This window comes from Triturus cristatus, chromosome 1_2, assembly GCF_964204655.1.
Source record: "Triturus cristatus chromosome 1_2, aTriCri1.1, whole genome shotgun sequence".
Taxonomy (NCBI): Eukaryota; Metazoa; Chordata; class Amphibia; order Caudata; family Salamandridae; genus Triturus; species Triturus cristatus.
Genome location: NC_140580.1, coordinates 1,185,687,315 through 1,185,703,190, shown reverse-complemented (window position 1 = coordinate 1,185,703,190; position 15,876 = coordinate 1,185,687,315). Strand labels below are relative to the sequence as shown.

At 52.5% G+C, this 15,876-nt stretch overlaps 1 protein-coding gene across 3 annotated transcripts in view; it reads right to left on the bottom strand.

Moving 5' to 3' along the window:
• Positions 1–15,876, bottom strand: part of SLC27A4 (solute carrier family 27 member 4) — a 330,596-nt gene that overhangs the window by 34,185 nt on the left and 280,535 nt on the right. For all 3 annotated transcript variants that reach the window (XM_085614109.1, XM_085614107.1, XM_085614108.1), the window contains exon 11: positions 11,211–11,375. In XM_085614109.1, the coding sequence (XP_085470235.1) occupies positions 11,211–11,375 (165 nt within the window). The remainder of the gene's footprint in view (positions 1–11,210; positions 11,376–15,876) is intronic.

Sequence of the window (15,876 nt, the reverse complement as noted above, 5' to 3'; positions counted from 1 at the left end):
TGATGTGCATACATGGGAGTGGTGGTACTGGACCCCACCCCCCCCCTGCGGGAGGGGTGGAGATGTTATGCAATGTCACAAAGTAATTCCAACAGCTTATGTATATTTGTAAATTGGTGCATAGTATTGAGTGGTGTGTGTGTTTAATACATGTACTCTTACTTTTATAAAGCAAAGTACAGACTGGACAATCAATTATTGAGTGTTATTTTTGTGCACATGCAAATGGCGATTACTAGCCCACACCACCTCCCTTGAGTAAGCCTCAGACTGCTCTGCAACGCTACCCTCTGAGAGTCAGGCGCTACAATTGGGTGTTTGGTTCCCAGTGAAGGACAAATGTAGTCATGTTATTTGTGCAGGCCTCACAGATGCTGCCTCGTTTTCCAACAGTATGCTACACACATTAAGATTTCTTCTGAATAGGCTGTTTCATCCTCACAGAAACAGCGAGAGCAATCAGGCGGCTACTTTCTTTACCAGCTGCAGCTGGTGCCTGTAGTAATGCAGGTCACAGGCGAGGGCGCGTGCAGCTGGGACACTAGGAAGGCAATGTAGACAGGGAAAGATTTGCTAATAGTGCTCTGATAGAAGAAGCTGCATTTTATAGCACCCTGTTATAGTTCGGTTTCCATGTGGTCTTCCTTATCTTCATGCAGCGCAGCTGGCTTAATTCCAAGAAGTCACTTCTAAATTCAAATGAGCGTGTCAGGGAACTCGATGGGCATTGATCGCTGCTGGGGCCACAACCTTTCTTTGGTGAGTGGCATTTATACTTTAATCTAAAATGAACCCGAAGACATGGACTTTCTGTATGGGCTGTAATTACAACACACTTCTTATCCATCCATAAACCTATGTCCTTTACCATGGGGTCCTTACCAATATCTGCTGAGGAGGTCTGCCAGGGCCAGCACCTCTCATGTGCACCTGCCACATAACTTTCATCTTTAAGAAACTGAGCTTCAATCAGTTGTCACCCATCCACCGCTCACTGGTCAGGGACATTCTGTACACAGGAGGAAAATGCTGAAACCAGCCACATCATAAAAGTGAAATATCCAAAGGAAATGACCTGGTTTTGGGATAGGAATGCCCCCTGTATTCTAGCCAGGCACCTACCCCTGCCCAGAGTCCCGACTGCATGTGATACAGGTTTCCTTAGCGCCACGCTAACCCAGCGTGGGCACCGAGACCTAAGCCAATCCCTGACAATGCGTGGTCCACGACCTGTCGTGTGACCTGGAGGGACACAAATATGACCTCACACTAGGCACCGACTGCTGTCCTTGCCTTGGGTATGTCAGAATACCCTGTCCTCTGAACCTGCAGTTCAATCAGACCTCTTTCCCGGTGTCGTGAGAGCAGTCGACTGATCCCTCTCATGTAAAGTTTTTTTTTAAAAAATTTAATTGAGATTTTCTTAGTTGATGCATTAGATTAATAACATCGGTAATACACATGGCAGGTAAGTTACAATAACGGTTGACGTTCTACATAATGTCTATTTTAGCTAGAAGACCATCTGTACAGCATATCTGTACAACAGTGACATTTCAGTTGTATACATTAAGGGTTCATCTTAAATATATCAGGGTGTTCTCATAAACAGGCAGTGAGAGGCTCCCAGAAGTTAGATGGTTTGGCAGCGGTAGGGAATGATCTCTGCAGTAGGCAGCGTCCTTCTCATGCAACGTTGATCTGTCATGTGAAACCCAGAACCTTGTGCTGACATACCATATGCACATTGAATGTGTGTCTAGGCACGTTGAGTTTCTATGTGCATTGAGTATGTGTCTGTGCATGCTGAGTGTGTGTCTGTGCATTGAGTGTGCAGTTCAAGTCTGGCAGTAGGACTCGGTTTGCTGTGTGAGTACAGAACTTTGTGCTGACATACCATATGCACACCGAGTGTGTGTCTGTGTACGCTGAGTGAGTCTGTGCACGCTGCGTGTGTGTCTGTGCACGCTGCGTGTGTGTCTGTGCACGCTGCGTGTGTGTCTGTGCACGCTGCGTGTGTGTCTGTGCACGCTGCGTGTGTGTCTGTGCACGCTGCGTGTGTGTCTGTGCACGCTGCGTGTTTGTCTGTGCACGCTGCGTGTGTGTCTCTGCACGCTGCGTGTGTGTCTATGCACGCCGTGTCTATGCACGCTGCGTGTGTCTATGCACGCTGCGTGTGTCTATGCACGCTGCGTGTGTGTCTATGCACGCTGCATGTGTGTCTATGCACGATGCATGTGAGTGTGTGCATTGAGTGTGACCCTGGTTTAACATGACACACATGAAGGGTGAGGACAGCTTCCCCATGCAGTGGAACTGGAATGCCTGCACTGCTGCAGCTGGAGACCCAGGAACTGAAATGATGAGGATGGAGACGGGGCCACCTGCACTAATTCCATGAGATGTTCGGGATGAGGGTTGGGGCTGAAGTTCCGGGTATTCAAGTCGAGTAAGTTCCGAGGCAGTGACCACCCTTTTGTTGGTTTCTGATTATTGCGTCTGTCAGATACAGAGAACTCACATTTCATTGTACTAATGTTTTGGCTACTCTGGTATGGAGCCAGCCCCACTGCTACCGGCTGTGAGACAGCACATTGCAAAAAGACAGTGTCTGGAGAGTAGCCCAGAATTTACATTTGAAGGAAAACCACCCCAAACCGGTTCTGAAGTTTCCAACAGCAGATCCACCTTCCCTGACCAGAAAATGTGCAATAAAAGTGGGATTGAATATGCTACTTACCAGTATGCATCTGTTCTTGGCATGTAGGGCTGCTGACATTCATATCTGTGCATAGATCGCCGCCTAGTGTTGGGTCCGGATGTTTGCACGTTGTTGTCCTGGAAGAGTCTTCGAAGTATCACGAGATAGGTGACTCCTCCCCTGGACCACAGTGCGCATGTGCATCCTCTCCATCCTTAGATTGTTTTTCGCCATTGTGGCAGTGATGGAGTAGATACAGTAAGTGATGACCATGCTTACAGTAATTCTGAGAGCTGCAGCCGCTACAGGCGCCGGGGAGGAGGGTGGGCGATATGAATGTCAGCAGCACTACATGCCAAGAACAGCTGCATACTGGTAAGTAGCATATTCAGTTCGAGGCATGTGGGCTGCTGAATTCATATCTGTGCATAGAATACATAGCAGTACCTCCTATTAGCGGCGGCTACCCGTGCCAGCTGCAGCAGTCTGAAAAAGAGTTTTGAGAACAGCCTGACCTACAGCTGCCTGCTGTTTTGAGTGTACATCTACACAGTAGTGTTTGGTAAATGTATGTATAGTGGACCATGTGGCTGCTCTACATATTTCCTGTAAAGGAATGTTTCCCAGGAAAGCCATGGACGCCCCTAACTTCCGTGTTGAGTGGGCTCGTGGGGGAATCGTTAATGTGCGTTTAGCTTTTAGGTAGCAAATCTGAATACATTTAACGATCCATCTGGCTATACCTGCTTTGGAAATGGCGTTGCCCTTGTGTTGTGGAGAAAAGGCAACGAAAAGTTGTTTTGTCTTCCTAAAGTCCTTAGTTCTGTCTATATAGTACATGAGGGCCCTCTTTACATCTAGTGTATGGACCATTCTCTCTGCGACATTCTGTGGATTTTGAAAGAAAACAGGCAGTTCAATAGTTTGGTTCATGTGGAACTGCGATATCACTTTAGGCATGAATTTGGGGTTGGTACAAAGTACAACCCTGTTTGCGTGAACCTGTATGAATGGCTCTTGAATGGTTAGTGCCTGGAGTTCACTAACTCTTCTTAACGAAGTGATTGCCACTAGGAAAGCTACTTTCCAGGTGAGGAATTGAATCTCACATGAATGGAGAGGTTCGAAGGGTGGACCCATCAGTCTGGTGAGGACCAAATTGAGGTTCCACACCGGTGCTGGTGGGTGTCTTGGGGGAATTACTCGTTTGAGTCCCTCCAAGAAGGCTTTGATGGCAGGCACTCTGAATAAAGAGAGGTGCTGCCTGTTTTGGAGATAGCCTGCTATTGCGGTTAAATGGATACGTATTGAGGTGTATGCCAGATTGCATCGGTATAGGTGTAAGAGGTAACAGATGATGTTTTGAATGGATGCGTCCAGCGGGTTAATGTCATTGTTGTTGCAATAAATGACAAACCTCTTCCATTTAGCCGCATAGCAAGCTCTGGTAGTGGGTCTCCTGGCCTCCTTGATGATATCCATACAGTCAGGTGGCAGGTTTAGGTAGCCAAACTCTAAGACTTCAGGAGCCAGATTGCCAGGTTCAGCTGTCGCGGATCTGGGTGCTGAATTTCGCCATGGTTCTGCGTTAAAAGTGCGGGTTTGATCCGCAGCCTCTGATGCGGCACCACGGAAAGTTCTAGAAAGGTGGTGTACCATGGTTGGCGCGCCCATGTGGGAGCAACTAGGATGAGTGTCAGAGAGTGTTGTCGCAGTTTGCGTGCCACTAGCGGTATTAATGGCGCTGGGGGAAAAGCGTACGCAAATCTGCCGGACCAGTTCATCCATATCGCATTGCCCTGCGACTGTGGATGTGGGAACCTGGCGGCAAAGCTTTGGCATTTTGCGATTTCGTTTGTGGCGAATAGGTCTATCTTGGGATGACCCCACTGTTGGAAGTACGGTTGGAGTACTGATGGGTGTAGCTCCCACTCGTGCATCTGGTGGCTGTGTCTGCTGAGCAGATCCGCCATCTGGTTGTCCTTGCCGGGGAGGTGTTCCGCCATGAGGGATATGTTCCTCTGAATGGCCCACTTCCACATGCTCTGAGCCGGATGAGACAACTGTGGAGAGCGTGTTCCTCCCTGCTTCTGTATGTAGTACATGGCAGTCATGTTGTCTGTCCGGATCAACACGACTTTGTTGCACAAGTGTACTTTGAATGCCTTCATGGCTAGGAAGATTGCCATCAGTTCCAGAACGTTGATGTGCATCTTCTTTTGCTGTGTCGTCCATAGTCCCTGCACTGTGTAATTGAGTACATGAGCTCCCCAACCCTGGAGAGAGGCGTCCACTGTCAGTATTATTTGTGGAACAGGCTCCTGGAACGGTCGGCCCTTGCAAAGGTTTTGTGGATTCCACCAATGCAGAGAGTTGTATGCCCGACCGCTCACCAACACTAGGTCTTTTAATTGCCCGTGAGCCTGATTCCATTGACGTGCCAAGCACTCCTGAAGCGGGCGCATATGTAGTCTCGCGTGCGGGACTATGAAAATGCAGGAGGCCATCATGCCTATCAACTGCATGAACACTCGCGCAGGAAGGGAGTGTTGAGGTTTGAACTTTGAGATCAGCAGTTGCATGCTGTTGATCCTCACTAAATTTGGCTGAGCTGTGGCTGCCAGAGTGTTTATGGTCGCGCCCAGGTACTGTCGTACGTGTGCGGGTTGGAGATGTGATTTTGGGTAATTTAGTGAGAATCCCAGACTGTGAAGAAGGTGAATGGTGAGGGACATGTGGCTGGCACATTGCTGGGCTGACTTTGCCTGAACAAGCCAGTCGTCCAGGTAAGGGTAGACGTGAATGTGTTGTCTCCGTAGATGTGCAGCCACCGTAGCTAGGCACCTGGTGAAAACCCTGGGTGCTGTTGTCACTCCGAAGGGGAGAACTTTGAATTGATAGTGCTGTCCCTGAATAGTGAACCTGAGATATTTCCTGTGTGATGGATGTATGGGTATGTGGAAATACGCATCTTTGAGGTCTAGTGTGGCTAGGAAGTCTCCCTGACTGAGCAGCGGGAGAACTTGCTGTAGGGTGAGCATATGGAAATGCTCTGAGAGAATGTATTGGTTGAGGGGTCTGAGGTCTAGTATAGGTCTGAGCGATCCGTCCTTTTTGGGATTAAGAAGTACAGAGAGTACACCCCTGTCCCCTGCTGGTCGATGGGCACGACCTCTATTGCACCTTTTTGCAGCATACTTAGCACTTCCTGCTGCAATAATGCCAAGTGCTCTACGGACATAGGACGGTGCTTTGGCGGTATGTTGGGTGGAGTGGATGTTAATTTGAGACAGTAACCGTGCTGGATAATATCCCTGACCCACCTGTCTGTGGTGATGGTTTTCCACGTGGACAGGAACCGCTGGAGTCTCCCCCCGACAGGTGTTATGTGGTCGGGGGGAAGGGAGAGGGCGTCACTGTTTGTTTTTGGGTGAGGACCTGGTGGTGCCGTAACCACGTCCTCTGCCCTTGGTGCTGGAGCCACGATATCCACCTCTGTTGGTTTTATCGTAGGTACTCTGTGTGCCCCCTTTAGTGTATTGCTGCTGTGACCCCTGACCTCTAGCTGCTCCTCTATTCCCGGGGCGACAAAAGGAGCCACTGCGAAACTGCTGCGTCTGCAGAGCCCCCATTGATTTCGCAGTGTCAGTGTCTTTCTTAATTTTCTCGAGGGTAGTGTCAACTTCAGGGCCGAATAAGTAGTCGGGGTTGACTGGTTGATTTAAGATGTTGTTCTGAATCTCCGGCTTGAAGCCTGAGATTCTCAACCATGCGTGTCGTCTCAACATGACGCTCGTGTTGATTGCCCTCGCCGCTGTGTTGGCAGCATCCAGGGCGCACTTGATGGATGCATTGGTAAGGAGTTGTCCCTCTCTGATGAGGAGCATCCGCTGCCTCTTTATATTCATCCGGCAAATGTTGGAGTAGTGATTCTAGTGTGTCGTAGTGGGAACGATCATAACGGGCCAGGAGTGCCTGTGTGTTTGCAATGCGCCAGATGTTTGCTGCTTGCGCTGCAATCCTTTTGCCTGATGTCTCCAGTACTTTGGACTCCTTGTCTGGGGGAGGAGCATCACCTGTCATCTGCGAATGGGCTCGTTTGCGAGCGTTAGCAACTACCATGGAGTCCAAAGGTAACTGAACCCTAATGTACATAGGGTCTCCGGGTACAGGCTTGTATTTTTTTTCAATCCTGGGGTTTAGCACCCGTGCCCTGGTTGTTTCCTTAAAAATGTCTTTTGCAGGTTTGAGAACTCCTTTCAACATGGGCAGAGTTTTGACAGTTCTTTCTGAAGAGGCGAAAGTGTCCACCAAGAAGTCTTCTTCGACAGTGTCAGAATGGAGTTCTACTCCATGATTGGCAGCAGCCCGTTCTATGAGGGCATTGAAGGCAGCAGTGTCCTCTGTGGGAGATGTCTTTGTGCTGTAAAGCTGCGTGTCATGGGTATCTGGTGCGGTACCCTGGTCTGTAGGGTCATCCCATGTCTGATCTGGGTCTTGCAGATGCTCATCAGGATCGACATCCCCAGGGTAGGTGGTATCATCCCCCATATAGTCCTCTACTGCGTCTGTCTATGAAGGCGTAGGAGAAAAGGACTGGGGATCCTGATGTGAGGGTTGTAAGCGTTCATGAAGCACTGGCTCCGACCCTGCTGGCAATTTGTGCTTGAGAGGGATTCTGTAGGAGTCCAATCCCCTCTCAGGCGTGATTTTCCGCTTGCGGAGCATCAGTCTACCAGTGTTGGCGTCGATGAATTGTGGCTGTGAAGGCTCAAAATCTGTGTGTCCAGTAGACGGGGACTGTGTCTGGCGGACACGTGTCCGGATCTCGAACATCTTCGGCGCCGTGGACGGCGGCAAGCCAAACGTGATGTTGGTCGGCGCCGAGGGTGCTTTCGGAGCCTTGTGCGTGTAGGGGCCCCGACGTGGATCGGAGGGCTGCCCGTTCCCTGATGCATTGCAACGATGCCGCGACCTGTTGCACGGAGAACGCAGAAGGCTCTTTGGAACCAGTCGGCACCTTGGAGGTAGGCGTCGACTGCTTTGGAGCCATGGGGTCATCGATCCGAAGAGAGGTATCGACGGTCGTTGGAGTCGACGACTTTGCGGGCGCCGCTGTCTTCGACGTCGACGCAGATGGGGCGGCCACTTTGACGTTGGTGGTCGGGGCCGACGGCTTCGGTGCCGGAGGCCGAGGCGCCTTGTGGGGACCGAGGGCCTTTTTTTTCGGGTCGGCACCGATATCCGCTGCAGTGAGCTCGGCGCCGAAATCCCTTTTACTGCGTTCGGGGCCGATGGTCTTTGCTGGCGTCGAAGGAGTGGAGGGCTTCGAGGCCTTCGAGCCGATTACAGCCAGTTTCACTTTTGGTTTCGGTGGAACTGGTGCGACGATTGGTTTCGGTTTCGCTGAAGGGAATCCAGTCGTTTTCGTTAATAATGGCTCGTGCGGAATGTTCGAGGCCGGGCCTAAAGGCGGGGCCGAAGAACTTTGAGATTGATCTCGGGTAAGGCCCGGAGGCGATCCCTCGACCTGAGCCTTATGAGGACGCATTTTGTCGGCCTCCGTATCGACGGGTGGGCCTAGCTCCTCGCTAGAGCTATCTTCTTCGGCCCCAAAGGCCTCATCGTAGTCTCCTACCTCGTCGATGACTTCTTCCCTTTGAAAAAGCACCTCATCGTCGTCTTCCGATCGGGAATCGTGTTCGGAAGCGGGGCTGGAGTCTATTTCTTCCACGCTCTCGGCGTCCTCGTCTCCAGTGCTGAAGATGTTGGCCGGGGCAGGCGCCGATTGCTGCGCTTCTAATCTCGCCGCCCGTCGATTCCGGAGAGTCTTCTTCGATCGGAATCGGGCACAGGCCATACATTTCGACTCATCGTGATCCGGTGAGAGACATTTGTTGCATACCGGGTGGACGTCGATGTGTGGGTATTTTGCGTGGCATAAAGGACACCGTTTGAATGGAGTCCTCGATTCCATCGTCGATGGAAGTTCGATGTTCGGACCAAACGGATCCGAAAAGCTGGAAGAAGGTTCTAAAGTACTAAAGAAACTAGTCGATACCGAACGGGAACAGTACCGACGATAACTAAAGGCCTTTTGGCCTTAAACTGAATTTCCCTAACTTGAGCTAAGATAAGCACATCCGAACCCAATGGCAGAAAAAAACAATCTAAGGATGGAGAGGATGCCCATGCGCACTGTGGTCCAGGGGAGGAGTCACCTATCTCATGATACTTCGAAGACTCTTCCAGGACAACAACGTGCAAACATCCGGACCCAACACTAGGCAGCGATCTATGCACAGATATGAATTCAGCAGCCCACATGCCTCGAACATAAACAACCCCACTTAGTTATAGTTTCAAGTCCTTCATTACCAAGGAAGGAGTGCTCCTCGGATCTGAGGAATTGTGTGACAAGAGCTAGGGTCTGCCTCACAGCCAGTCTCCCAGAGGTCACAGGACATCACCTGAGGTCTACAACCTGCTGGAGAAGAGGATGGTCTGCAGCACAGCCAGTCTCCTAGCGGTGACAGGACATCACCTGAAGTAAACAACCTGCTGGAGAAGACAAGGGTCTGCCTCACAGCCAGTCTCCCAGAGGTGAGCAGACATCACCTGAAGTATACAACCTGCTGGAGAAGAGGAGGGTCTGCAGCACAGCCAGTCTCCCAGAGGTGACAGGACATCACCTGAAGTATACAACCTGCTAGAGAAGATGAGGGTCTGCAGCACAGCAAGTCTTCCAGAGGTGAGCAGACATCACCTGAAGTCTACAACCTGCTGGAGAAGATGAGGGTCCGCCTCACAGCCAGTCTCCCAGAGGTGACAGGACATCACCTGAAGTATACAACCTGCTAGAGAAGATGAGTGTCTGCCTCACAGCCAGTCTCCCAGAGGTGAGCAGACATCACCTGAAGTCTACAACCTGCTGGAGAAGATGAGGGTCTGTCTCACAGCAAGTCTCCCAGAGGTGAGCAGACATCACCTGAAGTATACAACCTGCTGGAGAAGATGAGGGTCTGTCTCACAGCCAGTCTCCCAGAGGTGAGCAGACATCACCTGAAGTCTACAACCTGCTGGACAAGAGGAGGGTCTGCAGCACAGCCAGTCTCCCAGAGGTGAGCAGACATCACCTGAAGTCTACAACCTGCTGGAGAAGAGGAGGGTCTGCAGCACAGCCAGTCTCCCAGAGGTCACAGGACATCACCTGAAGTCTACAACCTGCTGGAGAAGACAAGGGTCTGCCTCACAGCCAGTCTCCCAGAGGTGAGTAGACATCACCTGAAGTATACAACCTGCTGGAGAAGATTAGGGTCTGCCTCACAGCCAGTCTCCCAGAGGTGAGTAGACATCACCTGAAGTATACAACCTGCTGGAGAAGATGAGGGTCTGCCTCACAGCCAGTCTCCCAGAGGTGAGCAGACATCACCTGAAGTCTACAACCTGCTGGAGAAGATGAGGGTCTGTCTCACAGCCAGTCTCCCAGAGGTGAGCAGACATCACCTGAAGTCTACAACCTGCTGGAGAAGATGAGGGTCCGCCTCACAGCCAGTCTCCCAGAGGTGAGCAGACATCACCTGAAGTATACAACCTGCTGGAGAAGATGAGGGTCTGCCTCACAGCCAGTCTCCCAGAGGTGAGCAGACATCACCTGAAGTCTACAACCTGCTGGAGAAGATGAGGGTCTGTCTCACAGCCAGTCTCCCAGAGGTGAGCAGACATCACCTGAAGTCTACAACCTGCTGGAGAAGATGAGGGTCTGTCTCACAGCCAGTCTCCCAGAGGTGAGCAGACATCACCTGAAGTCTACAACCTGCTGGAGAAGATGAGGGTCTGTCTCACAGCCAGTCTCCCAGAGGTGAGCAGACATCACCTGAAGTCTACAACCTGCTGGAGAAGATGAGGGTCTGTCTCACAGCCAGTCTCCCAGAGGTGAGCAGACATCACCTGAAGTCTACAACCTGCTGGAGAAGATCAGGGTCCGCCTCACAACCAGTCTCCCAGAGGTCACAGGACATCACCTGAAGTCTACAACCTGCTAGAGAAGATGAGTGTCTGCCTCACAGCCAGTCTCCCAGAGGTGACAGGACATCACCTGAAGTCTACAACCTGCTGGAGAAGATGAGGGTCTGTCTCACAGCCAGTCTCCCAAAGGTGAGCAGACATCACCTGAAGTATACAACCTGCTGGAGAAGATGAGGGTCTGCAGCACAGCAAGTCTCCTAGCGGTGACGGGACATCACCTGAAGTATACAACCTGCTGAAGATGAGGGTCCGCCTCAGTGCCTAGCCCTGCAGGAGGAGTGACTGTCCTTGAAAAGAATCCCAGCCTGTTCTCAGGGTGCAGGGCAACTAGAAGCAACTTGGGTGTCTGACAGAAAAGGAAGAGTACAAGAGGCTCTGGGACTCCAATGAAACAAAAGATAGTGCCATGTGACCAGCAAGGGCCCAGAAATATGGCTCACTGCCAGGACCCTCTGATTGCGACAGAACAGTATGTAGTCACCTGGTACTTCCACGCCATACACCACCACGTCAGCCATGTTAAGGATGCGACTCAGAGTTCCCTCCACCTCCGTTGTCGAAACGTTCTCGCCTTTCCATCGAAATGTGTCCCCAGTGCGGTCTCGAAAATACATGTATCCATACTCGTCCATTGTCAAGACATCCCCTAAGGAAGAGAAAAAAGGGTGAGTATACTTCTGCTCCAGTCTCCAGGAGCTCAAAGCCCATGAAATCAATACAGGTCTGCCACAATCTGCACTGACTAGAAGAGCTCTCAGCCACAGATGAATGAGTGCATGTCTGCCAAAATCTGTACCGACTACAGCTCAGAGCCATGGATGAAAGAGTGAAGGTCTTCCACAATCTGCAAGGACTGCAGACCAGATAATGGGCGAGTGTGGCTTAATGACAGTTGGACCAATTACAGCAGTTCTTAGCCCTGGTGGAACGAGTGCAGACCTGGCGCAGTCTGCACCGACTACAGCAGTTCTTAGCCCTGGAGGAACGAGTCCAGACCCGACGCAGTCTGCACTGACTACATCAGTTCTTAGCCCTGGAGGAACGAGTCCAGACCACAGTCTGCACTGACTACATCAGTTCTGAGCCCTGGATGAACGAGTCCAGACCTGCCGCAGTCTGCACCGACTACAGCAGTTCATAGCCCTGGATGAACGAGTCCAGACCTGGCGCAGTCTGCATTGACCACATCCGTTCTGAGCCCTGGATGAACGAGTCCAGACCTGACGCAGTCTGCACTGACTACAGCAGTTCTGAGCCTTGGATGAACGAGTCCAGACTTGGCGCAGTCTGCACCGACTACAGCAGTTCATAACCCTGGAGGAACGAGTGCAGACCACAGTCTGCACTGACTACATCAGTTCTGAGCCCTGGATGAATGAGTCCAGACCTGGCGCAGTCTGCACCGGCTACAGCAGTTCTGAGCCCTTGATGAACGAGTCCAGACCTGGTGCAGTCTGCACTGACTACAGCAGTTCTGAGCCCTGGATGAACGAGTCCAGACCTGGCACAGTCTGCACTGACTACATCCGTTCTGAGCCCTGGAGGAACGAGTCCAGACCTGGCGCAATCTGCACTGACTACAGCAGTTCTGAGCCCTGGATGAACGAGTCCAGACCTGGCGCAGTCTGCACTGACTACAGCAGTTCTTAGCCCTGGAGGAACGAGTCCAGACCTGGCTCAGTCTGCACTGACTACATCCGTTCTGAGCCCTGGATGAACGAGTGCAGACCTGCCGCAGTCTGCACTGACTACAGAAGTTTCGAGCCCTGGATGAATGAGTCCAGACCTGCCGCAGTCTGCACTGACTACATCAGTTCTGAGCCCTGGAGGAACGAGTCCAGACCTGGCGCTGTCTGCACTGACTACAGCAGTTCTGAGCCCTGGATGAACGAGTGCAGACCTGCCGCAGTCTGCACTGACTACAGAAGTTTCGAGCCCTGGATGAATGAGTCCAGACCTGCCGCAGTCTGCACTGACTACAGCAGTTCTGAGCCCTGGATGAACGAGTCCAGACCTGGCTCAGTCTGCACTGACTACATCAGTTCTGAGCCCTAGATGAACGAGTCCAGACCTGGCGCAGTCTGCACTGACTACAGCAGTTCTGAGCCCTGGATGAACGAGTACAGACCTGGCACAGTCTGCACTGACTACAGCAGTTCTGAGCCCTGGAGGAACGAGTCCAGACCTGGCGCAGTCTGCACTGACTACAGCAGTTCTTAGCCCTGGAGGAACGAGTCCAGACCTGGCGCAGTCTGCACTGACTACAGCAGTTCTGAGCCCTAGATGAACGAGTCCATACCTGGCGCAGTCTGCACTGACTACAGCAGTTCTGAGCCCTGGATGAACGAGTCCAGACCTGGCACAGTCTGCACGGACTACAGCAGTTCTTAGCCCTGGAGGAACGAGTCCAGACCTGGCTCAGTCTGCACTGACTACATCAGTTCTGAGCCCTGGATGAACGAGTCCAGACCTGGCGCAGTCTGCACTGACTACAGCAGTTCTGAGCCCTGGAAGAACGAGTCCAGACCTGGCACGTCTGCACTGACTACAGAAGCTCCGAGCCCTGGATGAATGAGTCCAGACATGCCGCAGTCTGCACTGACTACAGCAGTTCTGAGCCCTGGATGAATGAGTCCAGACCTGGCACAGTCTGCACGGACTACAGCAGTTCTGAGCCCTGGAGGAACGAGTCCAGACCTGGCGCAGTCTGCACTGACTACAGAAGCTCCGAGCCCTGGATGAATGAGTCCAGACATGCCGCAGTCTGCACTGACTACAGCAGTTCTGAGCCCTGGATGAATGAGTCCAGACCTGGCACAGTCTGCACGGACTACAGCAGTTCTGAGCCCTGGAGGAACGAGTCCAGACCTGGCTCAGTCTGCACTGACTACAGCAGTTCTGAGCCCTGGATGAACGAGTGCAGACCTGCCGCAGTCTGCACTGACTACAGCAGTTCTGAGCCCTGGAGGAACGAGTCCAGACCTGGCACAGTCTGCACTGACTACAGCAGTTCTGAGCCCTGGATGAACGAGTGCAGACCTGGCACAGTCTGCAGTGACTACAGCAGTTCTGAGCCCTGGATGAACAAGTCCAGACCTGCCGCAGTCTGCACTGACTACAGCAGTTCTGAGCCCTGGAGGAACGAGTCCAGACCTGTCTCAGTCTGCAATGACTACAGCAGTTCTGAGCCCTGGATGAACGAGTCCAGACCTGGCGCAGTCTGCACTGACTACAGCAGTTCTGAGCCCTAGATGAACGAGTCCAGACCTGCCGCAGTCTGCACTGACTACAGCAGTTCTGAGCCCTAGATGAACGAGTGCAGACCTGCCGCAGTCTGCACTGACTACAGAAGCTCCGAGCCCTAGATGAATGAGTCCAGACCTGGCGCAGTCTGCACTGACTACAGCAGTTCTGAGCCCTGGATGAATGAGTGCAGACCTGCCGCAGTCTGCACTGAGTACAGCAGTTCTGAGCCCTGGATGAATGAGTGCAGACCTGCCGCAGTCTGCACTGACTACAGAAGCTCCGAGCCCTGGATGAATGAGTCCAGACCTGGCGCAGTCTGCACTGACTACAGCAGTTCTGAGCCCTGGATGAACGAGTCCAGACCTGCCGCAGTCTGCACTGACTACAGCAGTTCTGAGCCCTGGAGGAACGAGTCCAGACCTGCCGCAGTCTGCACTGACTACAGCAGTTCTGAGCCCTGGAGGAACGAGTCCAGACCTGGCACAGTCTGCACTGACTACAGCAGTTCTGAGCCCTGGAGGAACGAGTCCAGACCTGGCGCAGTCTGCACTGACTACAGCAGTTCTTAGCCCTGGAGGAACGAGTCCAGACCTGCCGCAGTCTGCACTGACTACAGCAGTTCTGAGCCCTAGATGAACGAGTGCAGACCTGCCGCAGTCTGCACTGACTACAGAAGCTCCGAGCCCTAGATGAATGAGTCCAGACCTGGCGCAGTCTGCACTGACTACAGCAGTTCTGAGCCCTGGATGAATGAGTGCAGACCTGCCGCAGTCTGCACTGAGTACAGCAGTTCTGAGCCCTGGATGAATGAGTGCAGACCTGCCGCAGTCTGCACTGACTACAGAAGCTCCGAGCCCTGGATGAATGAGTCCAGACCTGCCGCAGTCTGCACTGAGTACAGCAGTTCTGAGCCCTGGATGAATGAGTGCAGACCTGCCGCAGTCTGCACTGACTACAGAAGCTCCGAGCCCTGGATGAATGAGTCCAGACCTGGCGCAGTCTGCACTGACTACAGCAGTTCTGAGCCCTGGATGAATGAGTCAAGACCTGGCACAGTCTGCACGGACTACAGCAGTTCTGAGCCCTGGATGAACGAGTGCAGACCTGCCGCAGTCTGCACTGACTACAGCAGTTCTGAGCCCTGGAGGAACGAGTCCAGACCTGACGCAGTCTGCACTGACTACATCCGTTCTTAGCCCTGGATGAACGAGTCCAGACCTGGCGCAGTCTTCACCGACTACAGCAGTTCTGAGCCCTGGATGATCGAGTCCAGACCTGGCGCAGTCTTCACCGACTACAGCAGTTCTGAGCCCTGGATGATCGAGTCCAGACCTGGCACAGTCTTCACTGACTACATCCGTTCTGAGCCCTGGATGAACGAGTCCAGACCTGGCGCAGTCTGCACGGACTACAGCAGTTCTGAGCCCTGGATGAATGAGTCCAGACCTGGCACAGTCTGCACGGACTACAGCAGTTCTGAGCCCTGGAGGAACGAGTCCAGACCTGGCTCAGTCTGCACGGACTACAGCAGTTCTGAGCCCTGGAGGAACGAGTCCAGACCTGGCGCAGTCTGCACTGACTACAGCAGTTCTGAGCCCTGGATGAACGAGTGCAGACCTGCCGCAGTCTGCACTGACTACAGAAGCTCCGAGCCCTAGATGAATGAGTCCAGACCTGGCGCAGTCTGCACTGACTACAGTAGTTCTGAGCCCTAGAGGAACGAGTCCAGACCTGGCTCAGTCTGCACTGACTACATCAGTTCTTAGCCCTGGAGGAACGAGTCCAGACCTGGCTCAGTCTGCACTGACTACATCAGTTCTTAGCCCTGGAGGAACGAGTCCAGACCTGGCTCAGTCTGCACTGACTACAGCAGTTCTTAGCCCTGGAGGAACGAGTCCAGA